Raw genomic sequence first — 17,065 nt, 5'->3', positions numbered from 1 at the left:
GAGATAAAAAAAAAAATAACAGCAGAAGTTTTTTTTAAAAATTCTTGGTAATGTTATCTAATAATTACAAAATGCATGCTTGGGTTATCAGTGCCTAAAATTCATATCTTTATTTGTTTCCTATATAGCACAAAGACTTCAGACTATTTTAACTCCATTCACTACTTTGTGTGTTGTCGTCATGTATTTTAATTTTGGTAATGTTTTTCTTTTTAGACCTTATAAGATATTTTAATTATTTCATTCTGTGCTGTTCATTTCTTCTTAGATCTCAGACCTTCCATCTGGGATCCCTTTCTTTCTGCTTATTTCCTTTAGAATTTCCTTTAGTAAAGAGTTTGCTGGTGGCAAACAACCATTTTTACCTGATGGAGAATGTCTTCCTCTCACCCTCAATCTTGAAAGATACTTCCTCTGGGATGGCAGTTATTTTCTCTCAGTAAATGGGAGATATTAGTCAGGATATCCTTCCACTGACTTCTGGCTTTCATCATTTTTATGAAGTCTGTTGTTGGACTCACCATCAGTCCTTTGAAGCTAATCTGTGCTTTTTTCTCTGACTTTTTAAAGTCTTAGTATGTATCTAGTTATGAATTTATTTTAGGTTCTTTGGACTTCCTAAATCTGTGGGTTAACATCTTTTATCAGCTATGAAAATCTCTCATTGTCTCTTTAAATATTGCCTTTGCTCCATTTTTTCTTTTCCTCTGAGACTTTGGTTAGCTGTATTTTAGACTTTCTCACTCTATTCCCCATGTCTTTAAACCACTTTCATTTTTTTTCTGTTTGTCTCTATATGCATTCTGGATAATTTCAGTAGATCTAGATTTCAGTTCACTTATTCCATCTTCAGCTGGGTCTAATCTGTTGCTAAACTTCTCCATAAGGTTTTTGATTTTAGTATAGTTCTCATTTCTTGGAGTTTTTTTTTTTTTCCAAATCCGCTTGGCATTCTTTATAATTTATTGTGCCCTGCATATATTTTGAAACAGCCTCTAATTTATTTAGACTTATTAAATATAGTGATTTCATGTATCACTTTTTATACCTCCAGTCTCTAAAGTTCTCAAGATTGTTTTCTGCCATTTATTGTTTTGGTGAATTTTGTGCATGCTATGTGTGCTTAGTCATTTTTCTGCTATGAGCTGCTCATTTTCCTTGAGATTTTTTGGGGTGGAAATTCTTTGAAGTCTAACAAAGGCAGATTCCTCCAGAGTGAATTGGCATTTGCTTCCACTGAGATCACTCTAAATTAAATTCTCAGCTTAAAAGTTTGGTGAATCCTAGGCAGATCCCCTTGAGGACTGGCTCATAGGTCCAATTCTCAGCAGCAATTATTTCCTCCCTCTGATCACAACAGTGGTTTAAGGCAGTAGATTTTCTTTGCAGTCCTCAGGGGGTGATCCATCAGTACAGGAATACGTGTGTGTTATTTCCAATTTACCCTTAATTCCCCTGCACCAAGAAGGCAGTCTTTTGTCTCTTCCATTAGACTGTTCAACTTGGACAAGTGAGAGTCCTGCCTCCTGTTCACCACCTGGCCCTTGAGGCCCAGGAAACCAAAGCTCAGATTAACCTGGTGTGGTAAAGTGCCCCTCTCCACCATTTCCTGACCCCATCAAACCATCTGCTCTCTGAATATCTGAATTACTCAGTTCCTGGCCTGAGGATTCTTTGTTCTCTTGTTAGTTCATTAATGTATTCAAAGCATTTTTAATCTCTTACTCAATATTGTTAGTAGTTTTCAGTGGGAGGGTCAACCCAGGTACCTAGCCTGCCTTGTTATGCAAAATAGAATTCTTTTAGGTCTCTCTCCCTACATAGTCTGTCTCTTCCATTTGACTAAGAGTTTCTGAAGTTAGAAACCTGTTTTACTTTTTTTTTAATTAAGACTTTTTTTTCTTAAAGTAGTTTTTAGGTTCACAGTGAAATTGAGTGGAAAGTACGAAGATTTTTCCATATACTCACCGTGCCGTGCACAGCCTCTCCTATTATCAACATCCCCCAGCAGAGTGGTGCATTTGTTACAACTGATGAACTTACTGACACATCCATCATAATCACCAAAGTCCATAGTTTACACTACAGTCCACTCATGATGCTGTACATTCTGTGGGTTTGAACGAATGTATAATAACATTTGTCTATCATACAGAATATTTCCACTGACTTCAAAATCCTCTGTACTCTGCCTGTTCATCCTGCTCCACCCCTACCTGCCACCCGCCACCTCCTTAGCAACCACTGACCTTTTTACTTTTTACCTTTTCCAGATGTCATCCTGTTGGAATCATATAGTATGCAATCTTTTCAGACTGGCTCCTTTCACTTAGCAATATGCATTTAAGGTCTCTCCATGCCTTTTCATGGTTAGCTAGCTCATTTCTTTTTCGTCTTCAATAATATTCCATTGTCTGGATGGACCACAGTTTGTTTATCCATTCACCTACTGAAGGACATCTTGGTTGCTTCCAAGTTTTGGCAAATATGAATAAAACTGCTATAAACATCCATGGGCAGGTTTTTGTATGAACATTAGTTTTCAGCTCCTTAGGGTGAAAACCAAGGAGCTCCATTAGCTGAATCATATGGTAACAGTATGTTTAGTTTTATAAGAAACTACTAAACTGTTTTCCAAAATGACTGTACCATTTTGCATTCCCACCAGCAACAAATGAGAGTTCCTACTCCTCTGCATCCTCACCAGCATTTATTGTTGTCAGTGTTCTGGATTTTGGCCATTCTCTTAGGTATGTAGTGGTATTTCATTGTTATAATTTGCATTTCCTTGTTGACATAGGATATGGACCATCTTTTCATACGCTTATTGGCCATCTCTACATCTTCTTTGATAAGGTGTCTGTTAGGGTGTTTGGTCCAGTTTTTAGTTGGATTGTTTGTTTTCTTATTGTTGAGTTCTAAGATCATATTTATATACTTTAGATAACAGTCCTTTATCAGACGTGCCTTTTGCAAATATTTCCTCCCAGTGCGTGGCTTATCTTCTCATTCTCTTGACAGTGTCTTTTGCAGAACAGAAGTTTTTCATTTTAATGAAACCCAGCTTATCACTTCTTTCTTTCACGGATTGTACCTTTGGTGTTATATCTAAAGCGTGATCCCCATCCTCAAGGTCGTCTAGGTTTTCTCCTTTGTGATCTCCTAGGGGTTTTATAGTTTCGCATTTTGCATTTAAGGCTGGTCCACTCATCCTTGAGTTTCTGACCCTGGTGCATCTTCACGCGAAACATAGTTGTGTTTCATGATGAGCGTATTTTTGCTTTTCCTACTTCTAACTGCTTTCTGATTTTTCTGTAATGAACAAGTATAATGTAAAAATTAATAATTATGAGTTTTCATAGAAAATTAAAACATTATGAAATACTGCCATCTCTGGCACTGACATCTTTAAACTCATTTGATTATTCAACTCTCTTTCATGCCCCTTGAAGCATCTTTCAGTGGGGGTCCTCTACTCTAGAGGATATAGATAGAAGAAAATGGAGAAGTCAAGAGTCCCGTGGGAGCCACAGCTATTCAGTCTAAGGTTCTTTGTGCCCCATTTCCCTCTTCTTTGGTATGTAATGGGAAGTTGCCGCATCACTCAGCTAAGCCTCGCTTCTTCCCAGGCACCTGGGACATGACTGCATGGGCAGACTCCATGGGAAGACTTCTTTACCAGCTAGGTTTGGTCCCATTTCAAGTCCCCATCCCAGGTGTAATCCACCTGGAGAAGTTGTTTCCTCTCCTGTGCTTAGAGAGAGACAGAAGAAAGGAGATAGCCCATGGCCAGATTGTGATTGCTGAGGGGGCAGACTTAAAATTCTTAAATGAGAAGCCGTGTCCCGAATTTATCCAAAGGACGTTTGTACACCAGATTATACTGTAAGAATGTTCCTCGAAACATAGTTTTTGTAGGAGAGCTTGCCTACAACTAAAACATACAACAGTAGGGTGTTGGTTTGATAAATTATGGTAGAAACTTATAATGTACTGGGCAGTCAGCAAAAATAATGTACAGAAGAAAATTTATGAAGATGGAAAACAATGCAGTGTATTCAGTGAAAAGAAGCCAAATTGATTCCATTTTATATTTTAAAGTAAAGGTGGAACACAGAGGATTTTCAGTAGGATACTGTCATGGTAAATACATGTCGTTGTACATTTGTCCAAACCATAGGTTGTACAACACTAAGAGTGAACCCTAATGTAAACTTTACTTTGGACAATAATGATGTTTCAGCTGTAATAAATATCCCACTCTGCTGTGGGATGTTGACAGCGAAGGAGGCTGTGCGTGTGTGGGGCAGGAGGTATATGGGAAATCTCTGGACTTGCTGTGAACCTAAAATGGCTCTAAAAAATAAAGTGTGTTTCACTTGAGAAAATAAAATAACATTGAGTACCCCAAAATGTCAGACATGTTTATATCTGATGGTTAGGTTAAAGGTGATTGGTTTGCATATGTACTTTTTTATATTTTCCAAATTTTCAATAGTGGACATATGTTATTTTCATACTCAGAAAAATTTTTTTTTCAAATTTTATTTTTTATTGAAATGTGGTTGATTTACAATTTTAGTTGCAGGTGTACAGCAAAGCGATTCAGTTATACATAGACGTACATCTATTTTCAGATTCCTTTCCATTACAGTTTATTACAAGAAATTGAATACGGTTTTCTGTGCTATACAGTAGGTCTGTGTTGTTTGTCAGTTTTGTATATAGTAGTGTGTATCTGTTAATTCCAAACTCCTGATTTATCCCTCCCCCGACTCCTTTCCCATTTAGTAACCATAGAAAAATATATTCTTTTAAAAAGACGTCCTAGTTGTAGGTCTTTCAACCCAATGTTCTTAGTGGTGACACCTGCTCTCTGTCCTCTTCCTGAAGGGCCACCTGAGTGAGGGGTACGGGCAGCTTTGCAGCATCTACCTCAAACTGCTGAGAACGAAGATGGAGTACCACACCAAAGTGAGTCTCTGGGGCCGTCCTGTCGCCGGCCCCGCCCCTCTCCCCCCCCCCCCCGCCCTGCTGGCCCCTCACACCCGGGTGAGCGTGATGGTCAGGTCTCTCAGTTAAGAAGACAAGCTGGCTTCCCAGATCCCACATTCCAGCCGTAGGAGAGGAAACCCCTTATAGGGCCACTGTGGTCAGCCTCTGAGATGTGCAGGGGAACTTGGGATTTTGGTCCAGGTCTTCTGCACCTTTTGCTCCCCATTTTGCAAATAGAAAGAGAAACCTGATCTACCAGGTGGCCTTACGAAAATATTTCAGAAGACTTGACTGTTAATAAAAACAATTCCTTCCATTTATGGAGCAAGTTCCACACTGGACCTTCTTCTGATCAAGATATGACTTGAGTCAGTATTTCTTGTGCACCGAATGCGTATAAAACTGTGTGCTCCGTACCAAGTGGCAGAGAAGAATAAAAGGAAAGGGTCTGCTGTCTAGGAATTGACATCCGTTTGGGAGAGAAGGCTTACACACTTGCAGTAGCCATGTAATAGTGCCAAGCAGGTGTGCATGCGGGCAGAGATGTGGAGTGACCTGCCGGGTGGGAGGAAAGACGGCCTGAATTAGGGAGCTGGTGGTGGAAACGGACAAGGGAGGAGACTTAAGAAGAAATACCGTAAATTAGTGTCTTTTGTCTTCCTTATCTTTTATGTCCTCCGGGTAGCTTTGATTCCTTGAAACCATCCGAGTCAGTAGGACCTTTTCTGAACATCATTTAATCCTCACAACAGCCCTATGAAGGAGGTATGATGACACCTCAGGAAAGTGAAACTTGGATGGTGGTTCAGTCCCTTGTCTGAGTCACAAAGCCCCTCGGCGGTGTGGTGGGATTTGAACCCAGGCCCGTGTGACACTGAAGGTCTCACAGTGCTCAGTGGCCACCCTCACTCCCCCATGTACTGTTGAGTGCCTGCCCTGGGCCAGGGCTGGGCAAGGTTTGGGAGAGAGAGGGGGCAATAGACTTGGCCACTGTCTTCGGGAGTCATCGTCCAGCGGGGAGAGGAGCAAGGGGGCTCACAGAGCACGTCATGGGGCTTCTTGCCCAGACTTGGGCGACCAGGTGGGCTTCTTAGAGGCAGTGACCCCTGAGCTCAGCCTCAGAGTGTTACAGTCATCTGTGCTGCATGACACATCACCCCAGTACTTAGCAGCTGAAAACAACAGTCCTTTGTTATCTCTCTTTGTTACACTCTGTTGGTCCAGAGTTCCAGAAGGGCTTGGCTGAAGGTCTCCCTTGGGGTCACAGTCAGATGCTGGCTGGGGCTGAAACTGTGTGGGGCTGGCCTGGCATCTCTCTCTTCCAGGGCTTCCTTGCAACCTGGAGAGTTTGCCAAGAGAGCAAGCAGGATGCATGGCATTTAGCTGACGCAGCCTCAGGAGTCACAGGGCATCCCTTCAACCATCGTATATTGGCTGAGGCTGCCACAGAGGTCCCTAGATTCACAGGGAGGGGACGGATACCCCTCGAAGTAGAATGTCAGGGTCACATCGTAAAGAGAGCGTGTTGAATGGGATGCGTTGCAGCAGCCATGGTTGAAAAATATGTTCAGCTGCCGTCCGGCCCCACAGTTCACATCCCTCCTTCCCTCCCTCCTGCGGGGTTCACTTTCTCCCCTGCAGACCCCAGTCTGCCACTTCGCGGGCCGATGAGGAAGGACAGGGTGGGCATACCAGGCGGAAGGTCAGCTGGGGACATAGGGCAGGAGGCTCGCAACAGTTTGGTATCCATATGGACCTATCAGGAGCTCCACATCAGTGCGAGGAGCTGGCGGGGTGGAGAGCGTCAGGCGACTGGGCAGGAGTGTGAGGCCATCCCAGTCAGGGTGCAGGGTGACCTGGGGAGAGCTGGGCCGTCGGTCTGGAAGAGAGTGAGAGCCAGAATTAGGACAGTTGTCTCTGGGACAGACAAGGGTTGGGGACTGCCTGAAGATTGGCAGGAAAAGGAGGAGAGGGAAGGGGGCAGTAACTGGGGGTGGGGGGGGCGTGGGGAAGAGCTGGGCGACAGGAAGCCGGCAGGAGCTTAGGGAGGCAGAGTGAGGCTGTGGGCGCTCTGCACCGGGGGCTCCGAGAGCACAGAGAACAGGTGTGCATGTGTCCCTGGGTCCTGTGTGTGGCCCAGCATCTAGCCCAGAAGTGCTCGGTCAGGATTTGTTGGGTGAGTGAGAGAAAGAGCCAGAACCTAGACTGGATCAAATACACACAAGGGGAGGGGCTGATCCTGAGTTGGGAAGGAGGCGGCCCTCTTTTGAAGCTGGAGGGAGGGAGGGAAGGACCACTGGGTACCTTGGAAGTGTGGGAAGGGAATGGGAAGCAGGGTGCTGAGCTACCAGCAATGTAAGAGCAGGCACGTGCCAGGAGCATGGCCCCAGGTTGAGAGTGGGAGCACGGGCAGGGCAGGAGCGAGGACTGTTGTGGGGTGCTGAAGCTAGAGGGTGCAGTTTCACAGAGACCCCGGCTGTGAGTCCTTCTCCAGGGAGACTGGCAGCTGGCCTGAGGCACAGAGCATGTGACAAAGACCCAGGCTCACTGGGTTGACCTCAGTGTGGTAGAAGGACAGGCAGCAAGAAGGGAGAGGGCGTGAGGGATCAGGTCACCATCACATCCAGACTGAGCTGAGCAGGAGGGAAAGGCAGCCAGAAGGGGGCAATTCAGGAACCGGCCTGAGTCTCCAAGCCAGAGGAGCAGAAGTAGGGGGCCTGAAGGCAGGAGGGGCCGTGAGGGCAGAGGGCAGCAGTGTTATAGCTGGAGAGGGAGGTGCCAGCGGGGAGGATTTCTGTCTTCAGAGCCTGAAGAATTCACACGGAGGCCCCTGGATGGACTGGCCGTTCATCTGTCTGTGCTTCCCTCCTCCTGCCCCTCTGCCCTGTGTTCCATCCACTTCGAACAGACCATGCCAAGGAGGAGAGAAAGACACAGATACTTGATGATGACTGATGATACCAAATAATTTCCCCTGATTTTGGGGGTGATATTTTCCAACCTTCAAGTTTATGTTACTAATGATATTTTGCACCACTTAATATGAGAATGGGTTTGCCTGCCCTGAACTCACAACAGCAGCTTCGAGAAACGGTCCAAGGACAGCGGGAAGCATGGATAGGATTCAGGATGTACTGGGGTTAAGTGAAGGCTGCCCTGCCTGTGTGTTGTGGGCATCAGGTTGAGGGCCGACTGCTGTCACACACTGGGTGTCTCTGCACCACGGAGATGTCCGTGGCGTGGGTTGTGAGGGAGCGGCCCTTCCCTGGGTCCCAGGGATGGTATGGAACTTCCCCTGTGATGGTGGGTGGGATGTGACTGTGAGCCAGTCAAGGGGTCTGTGCATGTGTGACGTCGTGAGTGCTGCGCCCCTTCCCCGAGGAGTGTGCCGGAGCCTGCAGGAGCAGAGTCCAGCCTGCTGCTGCCCGAGCTCCATGGGGATGGCTTGCTTGATGTCGGCTTCGTTGGTGTGTGTAGGGAGCTCTGGAGGGTCCCTGTTCTCACTGTCCTCCTCTGCCTCCCAGAATCCCAGGTTCCCAGGCAACCTTCAGATGAGCGACCGGCAGCTGGATGAGGCTGGAGAGAGTGATGTTAACAACTTGTAAGTGGCTGTCCTGACGCTCTGTCCAACGGGGAAGAGAGCTTGTGTAGGGGCTGTCACCTCTAGCTGGGGTCACAGAGGACCCGATGGCCGGGATAGCGGCTGGGGTGGGGACCAAAGCCCTTGAGTGATTGGCCTTGGGGCCACTTACTGCGGGTGCCTCATCCAGAACCCTCCAGGCCTCCCTTCTCTGTGCCCCTCTGCTCCCCCAGCATGGGACCTGCCCTCTCCCTTTGCGGCTGTCACTGTCTAATTTGCCCTCCTTGATCTTCAAATGGCCTTAGTACCCACTTAGGTGGGGGCTAAGAATTGGAGCTGATGTGTGTGTGTCTGTGTGTGTGTACATGCATGCACCTGTGCCCTTGTACGTCGGGGGCGGAGGCAGCAGCGCAGGGCGTTGGGGAGGGGACAGGTGAAGTGCTAGCCTCAGGCTGTGGAGTATAAGCTCTCTCTCCCCTCGGGCCCAGTTTTCAGCTGACAGTGGAGATGTTTGACTACCTGGAGTGTGAACTTAACCTCTTCCAAACTGGTAAGTCTCCCCCTCGCATCTGGCCCAGGCTCTCCTGGGAATCACTGAACTCCCAGCCTTGTTCCCTGCTTGGACCACCTGGCCTGGCCCCCGTCTCTGCATGAGGTGGGCAGCACAGGGCCGGGAAGATAGAGCACGCCACACCTTTCTCTTGGCTCTCATGCAGGGTGGGCCTGAAGCCCGCGGGTATTTTTAAAGTGACTTCACATCTGAGCAGAAAGACCACGCTCCCTACCCTGCTGGTCTCCCAGCTAAGCCCAAAGACAGGGCCGGCCTCTCCGACAACCCCTGGACTGTGGCCCCGGCACACAAGAGGAGCCCACGAAGTCCTGCTCCACTTAGGGGAGTTGGCCACACTTCTGGGCGCCCTCCTCCTGAGAATTCTGGTGTGTCCAGGCCGTCAGCCCCTGGCACTCCCTTCACAGGACTCGGGAGGGAAGCGGCCGGTTCCCTCCTCTCTAGTGTCCTCTCTTCCCCACCCATCCCAGCACAGCTCCCCATCCTCCCTGGGGAACGGGAGAGCCAGTTTTCAAAGATTCAGGACGTTCACCGACAAGCATCCAACCCCATGAAAGAGTGTGTCCAAGCTGCAAGGACTTGTGTGCAAGCTTGGCCACCTTCTGGGCTCTGGGACGTGGATGGCCCACTCTTGGGGCTTTGATTCTCTCAGGAAAGACAGAAATTCTCTCCCCCTCAATTGTAGCTTCCTTCGGCGTATTCATCTGTGCAGCACATTCTCCCAGCCGGCTTGCTAGGTTCCACACCCTAAAACTTCTGAATTAGAATCTCTGGGGGTGGGGCCCAGTCATCTGTTTCAACCAACTCCCCGAGTCGACACTGTCCAATATGGTAGCCAGCAGCCTCATATGACTATTTAAATCCATTTCAGTTAAATAGCATTCAAAAGTCAGGCCCTCAGTGGCTCTAGCCATGTTTCAGGCACTCAGCAGCCACACGTGGGCTAGCACATTGCACGTACGTAAGACTGCCAGCACCGCAGTTCTGTTGGAGCAGTTCTGCCAGGGGATTCTGACGCACGCAACAGTTTGAGATCCACTGAGTTAGAAAATACGTTTTCAACCTGGCTGCATATTAGAATCACCTAGGGGGCTTTTGAAAACTACTGATGCCCTAACCCTACCCCAGACCAATTAAAAGAGAATGGTAGGGGGGTAGTTGTAGGCAGACATGAGTGGTTTTTAAATTTCCACAGGTGATTCAAAGCCAAAGCTAAAAAGCGCTACATGATGCCATGCACTTTACCCAACATTCTCATTTGTCAATCCTTACGAGTCCTCCTTACGAGACCCTTATGAGGTATGTGCTGTTAAAACCATCTGCATCTTACAGAAAAGCATCGGGAGGCACAGAGAGGTTGATTAACTTGCCCATGGTCACACCTCTCTAGATGTTACCAGGTGCCAAGGGGCATTCCTGGAAAGCAGCAGGCAGGCTGGGAGATGGAGCCGCCTGGGTTTCCTTGGCAGAGTGGAGCCTAAGGAAACCAGTAGACTTGGGATGGACGCCTTGCAGTGACAGCTGTTTTTAATTTGTGTCAAAAAGAAAAGCTACCTTTTAATTAGGACCGTTTGGGATTTTTTTTTTCCCAGCTGCCAGACTAAGCCAGTTAACAGGGATTAGTGCCATCAGGGAAGGCCGAACACAGTGGCTCTGGGCTTTCCTCCGGGGCAGTCCCGCTCACTGAGGGACTGCAGGGGAAGCCTTTCGCTGCCAGCCATGTGTGGAGTCTCCGGAGGTGGTGGGCAGCCGCTGCAGGAAGTCAGCCCTGGCCTGTGTCCATGGCCAGGCATCTAGTTGCTTGGTTTAGGAGCAAGGGACAAGGGGCAGGCGGGGTTAGGTGGAGTGGTCTCTGGCACAAGACACAGGGAGCGGCTTGCTCTCTGGAGCCAGGGAGAGTAGAGGGCAGTATTTCTTTTGACCAACTCCCCCAAGGACTTCCATCAGCCTTGATCCTGATGGTTCATCCTCCTCCCAGCTCCTTGTCCTGGGTCCTCACAGGCTCTCTGATTGTCCACCCAAGGCTCCTGCACATCCCCCACTCTGGTATCCTGAGAACCCTGTAACAACCATTCGGAAGCCAAGGCTGCATTATTCCCTTCTTCCTGCTCTGACTGATGTTTTCTATTGCACCAGCAGGTTGGGTGCTTCTCAGGGTCAAGATCACTATTAGACTAACTTCAAGCGAGGGAGGAAGGGCTGGATTGGCTATTTCGGCAGCCCCTTTCGATCCTGAAATTCTGATTCCTCATAAAACTGAGGGCTTCTCTTGAACAAGAACTCATTTCCCCCATTGAGTCAGAAACCTGAAAGAGGATGTGTTCTTTCTGCTCGGACATGGGTCAGGGACCCTGAGGCTCCTCAGACAGAAGAAGGCATTCTGGGTGCTCCCCCAGGCTCGAGCAGATCTCTTCCTTCCTGGGCTCCCACCGGGCTGTGCACAGAGTAGAGTGAGTTCGCCTGTTCACGACACACAGAGCATCTCAGCTGTCAGGGTCATGGGTTCCTGGTCTAGCCATTACCAGCCACGCAGGCTCTGGCTTTTAACTCACTACTTTTCAGCAAAACCACTTGGCTTTGTGATGACCTTCAGGCTACATACCTTCAGTTTCCTCACCTATACGGTGGGGATACTTTTAGCTACCCCAGAGGAGTGTTGTAAGGGTTAAATGCATGACATAGATGGTGTATGCCCAGAAGCAGTCCTTGGTGTGTTGGACTCGTGCCTTTTGCCCCTCTGATTTCCTCGCTCTGTGGCCTCTCCCCGCCTTTTGTTCCCTAGTGTTCAACTCCCTGGACATGTCCCGCTCCGTGTCCGTGACGACAGCTGGGCAGTGCCGCCTCGCCCCGCTGATCCAGGTCATCTTGGACTGCAGCCACCTCTATGATTACACTGTCAAGCTTCTCTTCAAACTCCACTCCTGTGAGTACACCGGGCCTGATCTCTGTGAACTTCTGACCAGAAGGAGGATCACAGCCTGGGCTGTCCCTGGAGAGATGCAGCTCCCCCTCCCAGTGCCCTTGGCTTTCGGCTTCTGTTCCAAAGGGCCCCAGAGCTCCCAGCCGTCTTGAGACTGGAGGAGCAGGGCCACGCTCTGGTGTGCTCGGGGAAGCACCTGGCTTGCCGTAGCCATGTCCCAGGATGGTCCTCGTCCTCCGCCTCTAACTTTGTGACATCTCCATCCATGTCTCACTGTACAAACCACACAAATGAGAACAGACCTGACCTCAGAAGCAAAGAGAATGGTTTCTAAAGAGTTCATCAACATGAACTCTTTGTACAGATGAGATTTTTGCAGAGAAATATAAAATGTAAAACAGCCACTCAAGTAAATGGAGGGCCATCCCTTCCCTAGCCACAGATGCCTGGGATGCTTTCACGGAATATATTATGGAAACTACTCGTCTTGCAGAAGTTCTTCTCCATTTATGTGCTTCTTGTTTCAAGTGATGTGTGGGGTCCTGCTCCCACGGGGTCTGCACAGTGAAGCCATATCCCAGATGAATCTGGTGGGCGTGGTCCCTGGGCCATACTCCGAGGTGGCCACCATGAAGGATATACAGGTGCAGAGTGTGTGGCTGATGGAAAACCAAGACAAATCAAGACACAGATGGATAGAAGCAAAGTTTTATTTTAGAAGTCTAGGACAGGGGATACTTCGGAAGTGGTCAACAGCAAGGAGTAGATCTGGTTATTTAGACAGAACAACGGACGCAACATAAGTGTCATTAATCTGGGAGGGTTTTGTGGGAGGAAGGGTACAAGGGTTAGAAGGGCTTCATAGCAGATGCCTGAGGGAAGCAGAGAGGGGGACCAAGTCCCAAGAAAAGAAGGCAGGCAGTTGCATAGAAGCTCCAAATGCTGATCAACTTATTGTTTCTAAGATGCTGCAGAACCCAGTTGCCCACTAGAACATCCCCACTTCCTTCTAGAAAGTGATGAGTCGTGATAAGAGACAGGTAATTAAAGTATTCGAGTTGAAAGGCCTTCTTTAAAGGCAGAGCAGTGCACAGGACTCTCACTGATTGCCTCTGGGCAGGGGAACTGTGGCCAGGGATAAAGGGACACTCCGTACAGTATGTACTTTTCCAAAAATAAACCCATTTTCTTTCAGAATAGTTTGAGATCTAGAAAAGTTGCAAAGATAGTTCAGACGGTTCCCATATCCCCCTGAACCCACTTTCCCCATTGTTTACATCTTATGTTAACACATTTGTCACATGATGTCATAATATTGATACATTATTATTAATGAGCCAATTGTGATACAGTATTATTACCTGAAGTCCATACTCTTATTCAGATTTCCAGTTTTTACCTAATGGTCTTTTTCTGTCCCGGGATCCCATCAAGGTCTCCACATTGCAGTCAATTGTCATGTCGCTTTAGGCTCTTGGCTGTGAGAGTTTCTTGGACTTGCCTTGTTTTTGATGACCTTGATTTTTTTTTTTTAATTGAAGTGCTAGTTGATTTACAGTGTTTCATGTGTACAGCAAAGTGATTCAGTTATATATACATATGTATATATTCTTTTTCAGATTCTTTTCCATTATAGGTTATTACAAGTGACCTTGACAGTGTTAAGGAGTCTTGGTCAAGGTATCTTGTAGAATGTCCCTCATTTGGGTTTGTCCAGTTTTTTCCTGACGCCAGGACTGGGGTTAAGGATTCTTGGGAGAAAGATCACGGAGGGAAAGTGCCATTGTCATCGCTGTACACTTTCACTATTGTGAATGATCGTACCTTATATGTGTACTCCCTGTTTATACTAAATGACTGTATCATGTATTCAAAAATTACTGAAATTAAAATTTAAAAATTAAAGGATCGCTGAGCTGTGATCTGTAGCTGAAATACACAGAATCACACAATCCGGGAAGTGAATGGTCCCCACACTGTAGGGGAGGAGGCTGGCCCTAGAGGCTGCTGCTTGCCCAGCGTCACAGAGTCAGCAATGACCAAGCAGGCGCTGGGCTAGATCCCCCGGGTCTCAGTCTTGCGGTCTCTGCCTTCTGACAGGCATCTGCTCTTCCAGACTCATGTCTGGGCTGGGCCTCAACCAGCACTCCCAATGCACACAACCCCTGGGAGAGAGCCCCCCGCCCCACCCCCCGGGCCTTCCATGGTTCATCCTGCTGCTTGGTCAGGTCACTCCTGCTGCTTCTGCTTCTGGGATCAGGGACATGACTTCCAGCCTGCTGTGCCCAGAGTGGCTCATGCTCCAGGACAAACAGAAGGAAAGTTCTGGCTGACAAGCACCCCCAGACTCCCTTCTGGTCCCACTGGGCCCTCTTGGTTACCAGCCCCAGGGCAGCTCTAGGCCAGGAATGCCTTCCCGCAGGGCTGGCCACCAGCCCCAGGATGGGTGGTCCCCTCCCCCCCCCCGACCCCTGCTGTGGCTTGCCTGCCTGCTGGTCCTCCTTTTCCCTCACTCCTTTCAAATTTCTTCCAGGTCTCCCAGCTGACACCCTGCAAGGCCACCGGGACCGCTTCATGGAGCAGTTCACAAAGTAAGTGGCTTGAGTTATAAGAAGGTGAATCTAAAAGTGCTGTGAAATCAATTAATCCATGCAAGAGCACTTGCTTTAAAATCATCACTGGGAGGATCTGCATTTTAAAGCAATCAAGCAAAGGAAAAAAACCAGGATGGTGGCTAACGTGCCCACAGCTGGGACGCTGGCGAACCTCACAGAAGAAGGCGATTTCATTCACTCACTGGTCACCTGCTTCATGCCCAGGGCTTCCGCCTCTTCTCTTTTTCTTCTCCCTGAGTTCTCAAGGTCTTACACCATCTACACACTGACGGCTCCCAAATCTGTATCTCCTGACAAGCCTTACCTCTGAGCTCCAGGCCGACATACCCAGTTGTCTACTGGGCATCTCTACAGCAGACTTACATCTCAAACTGAACTCTAGGTTTCCCTCCAAAAGCCTTTTTCTCCCTTTTTGTCCCCCTAAACACCTTTATTGTGGTATGATTCCTATACAGTAAACTACATGTACTTCAGAAGTAAAGTTTGATGAATTCTGATAGATGTGTACACCTAAGAAATCACCAGCACAGTCAAGATAGCCAGCATTTCCATCACTCCCCCAGGAGGTGCAAATTTCAAACTTCCAATGTATCCCTTCCCACCCCCTTTCCCCCAGGATCTGTAAGTTTGTTCTTTATGTCTGTGAGTCTGTTTCTGTTTTGTAGATAAGTTCATTTGTGTCCTTTTATTTAGATTCCACATATAAGCGATATCATATGGCATTTTTCTTTCTCTTTCTGGCTCACTTCACTTAGCATGGCGATCTCCAGGTCCATCCAAGTTGCTGTAAATGGCATTATTTTATTTCCCCAGTGTTTTCTATCTCAATAAATACTGCCCACCATCCGCTTAGGACAAAGATCTGGAACTCGCCACTTCCCTCATTCCCCATGTCCAATTTGTTAGCAGGTTCAGGTGATGCTTGACAATATATCTTGGCTCCAGTCATATCTCCCATCTCTTCAGCTTCCATTGCTGTCACCAGGACCCTCCTATAGGGATGAGATGCTCTGGATTCCCACTCCTGCCCCCTGGAATCCCATCCTCACCCAGCAGTTAGAATGACCTTGTGAAAACATAAATCCCTTGCTCAAAACCTTTCAATGGCCTTTGATTACACTGAGAATAAAATCCAAGCTCATCTCCATGGTATCCAAGGCCTCTGCGTGATCTGGCCCCTGCCTGCCATCTCTGACCTCATCTCCAGTGTTTCAACCACATGGGGTCCTCTTCCAGGTCCTGGAACATATCCAGTGCTCAGAGGCTTAGCGCTTGCTGTTCCTTCTCCTTTGGATGCTCCTCTCCCAGCCTGGCCAGCTCCAGGTCATCTTCAGTCACCTCCACACAAAGACAGTCTCTGGTGACCTGATTTCAGTGGGCTCTTGTTTTCCCTGTCTCCTGTTCCTCCACCTCCACCCCATCCATGTCTGTATCCTCTACCACAGCACCCTGTTTATTTCCTTCCTAGTTCTTAGCATGGCTTTATTTCTTTTTGACTGTCTTGCCTGTTATATCCCCAGTGCCTGATAGATAGCGTTGGTTGAGACTATAGTGTTCATTCAGTATTTGAATGCATTCATGAGCCAATCGGCCAGCTTTCTGGTCCGGAATAGGAAGAGCTTGTCTGACGGCGGGGTAAATCATTCTGATCTATTTGGGAAAGAAAACCAGTGACTCACTGAGACATATAGCTCATCTTTCAGTGAAGTGTGCCCAAGAAGAGGGGACGGAAGAGAGGGAGAGGCAGAAGGCCCGAGGGAGCCGGGAAGGGCACTAGCGTGATGTGGTTGTTTTTCCTGTTAATTGCTTCATCCTTGACTGCAGGAAAAGCATGGCTCCCAGACCCCAAGCTGAGGCTTTTCTTGCTGGTTCCCAAGCACAAGTTCAGGGTTGTGCTAACCTCCCAGTTTCCTTGTTCCATTTGAAAAGCCTCTTATGTTTATTCTATAATAAATGACTTATTAAATCCTAGGAGACAGGCCCTGGGGCTGATTTCCTGGAATGTTAAATTCCAGTAGCTTAGGAAAGCAGTGGGGCCTATTACCATTGGCTTCAGCCCAGAAAACAGGGGACGTGTGGTCAGGTGATTCCATTTCCCTTCGGTTTTTTTCAAGCTTAGGAAAGCATCTCCTGTGAGTGGCCGCCTCACTTTCTCTTCCACAGACATGGCAGCTGAGGCCTCAGTGTCCCTGAATTCAGGGAAAGCAGCAGTGATGTCACAGGGATGGTCCTAACCCTGGAGTCTGAAGGCCTGTCATGAGACCCCAGGGCTTTCGTGTATTGGGCTGAGCTGGAGAAAATTCTGTGCTGCAGAGAGAGGGTGCTGAGATCCCTGCCCCTTTCTCATCTCAGGAAATATGTCTGATGCTCTCAGCTTTCTTGACCTT

The 17,065-nt window shown here is 47.9% G+C and overlaps 1 protein-coding gene across 3 annotated transcripts in view; it reads left to right on the top strand.

Moving 5' to 3' along the window:
- Nucleotides 1-17,065, top strand: part of HIP1 (huntingtin interacting protein 1) — a 73,597-nt gene that overhangs the window by 32,032 nt on the left and 24,500 nt on the right. For all 3 annotated transcript variants that reach the window (XR_010377706.1, XM_031432713.2, XM_064478620.1), the window contains exons 5-9: nucleotides 4,894-4,974; nucleotides 8,520-8,596; nucleotides 9,064-9,125; nucleotides 11,926-12,066; nucleotides 14,597-14,654. Coding sequence is in view for 2 of the 3 variants with exons in the window: in XM_031432713.2 (XP_031288573.1) it covers nucleotides 4,894-4,974; nucleotides 8,520-8,596; nucleotides 9,064-9,125; nucleotides 11,926-12,066; nucleotides 14,597-14,654 (419 nt within the window). In the remaining variant the exon portion in view is untranslated. The remainder of the gene's footprint in view (nucleotides 1-4,893; nucleotides 4,975-8,519; nucleotides 8,597-9,063; nucleotides 9,126-11,925; nucleotides 12,067-14,596; nucleotides 14,655-17,065) is intronic.

Source organism: Camelus dromedarius, chromosome 24 (genome assembly GCF_036321535.1).
Source record: "Camelus dromedarius isolate mCamDro1 chromosome 24, mCamDro1.pat, whole genome shotgun sequence".
In the NCBI taxonomy this organism is placed as follows: domain Eukaryota; kingdom Metazoa; phylum Chordata; class Mammalia; order Artiodactyla; family Camelidae; genus Camelus; species Camelus dromedarius.
Note: the sequence above shows the minus strand (reverse complement) of the source record. Positions and strands in the feature narration are given on the sequence as shown.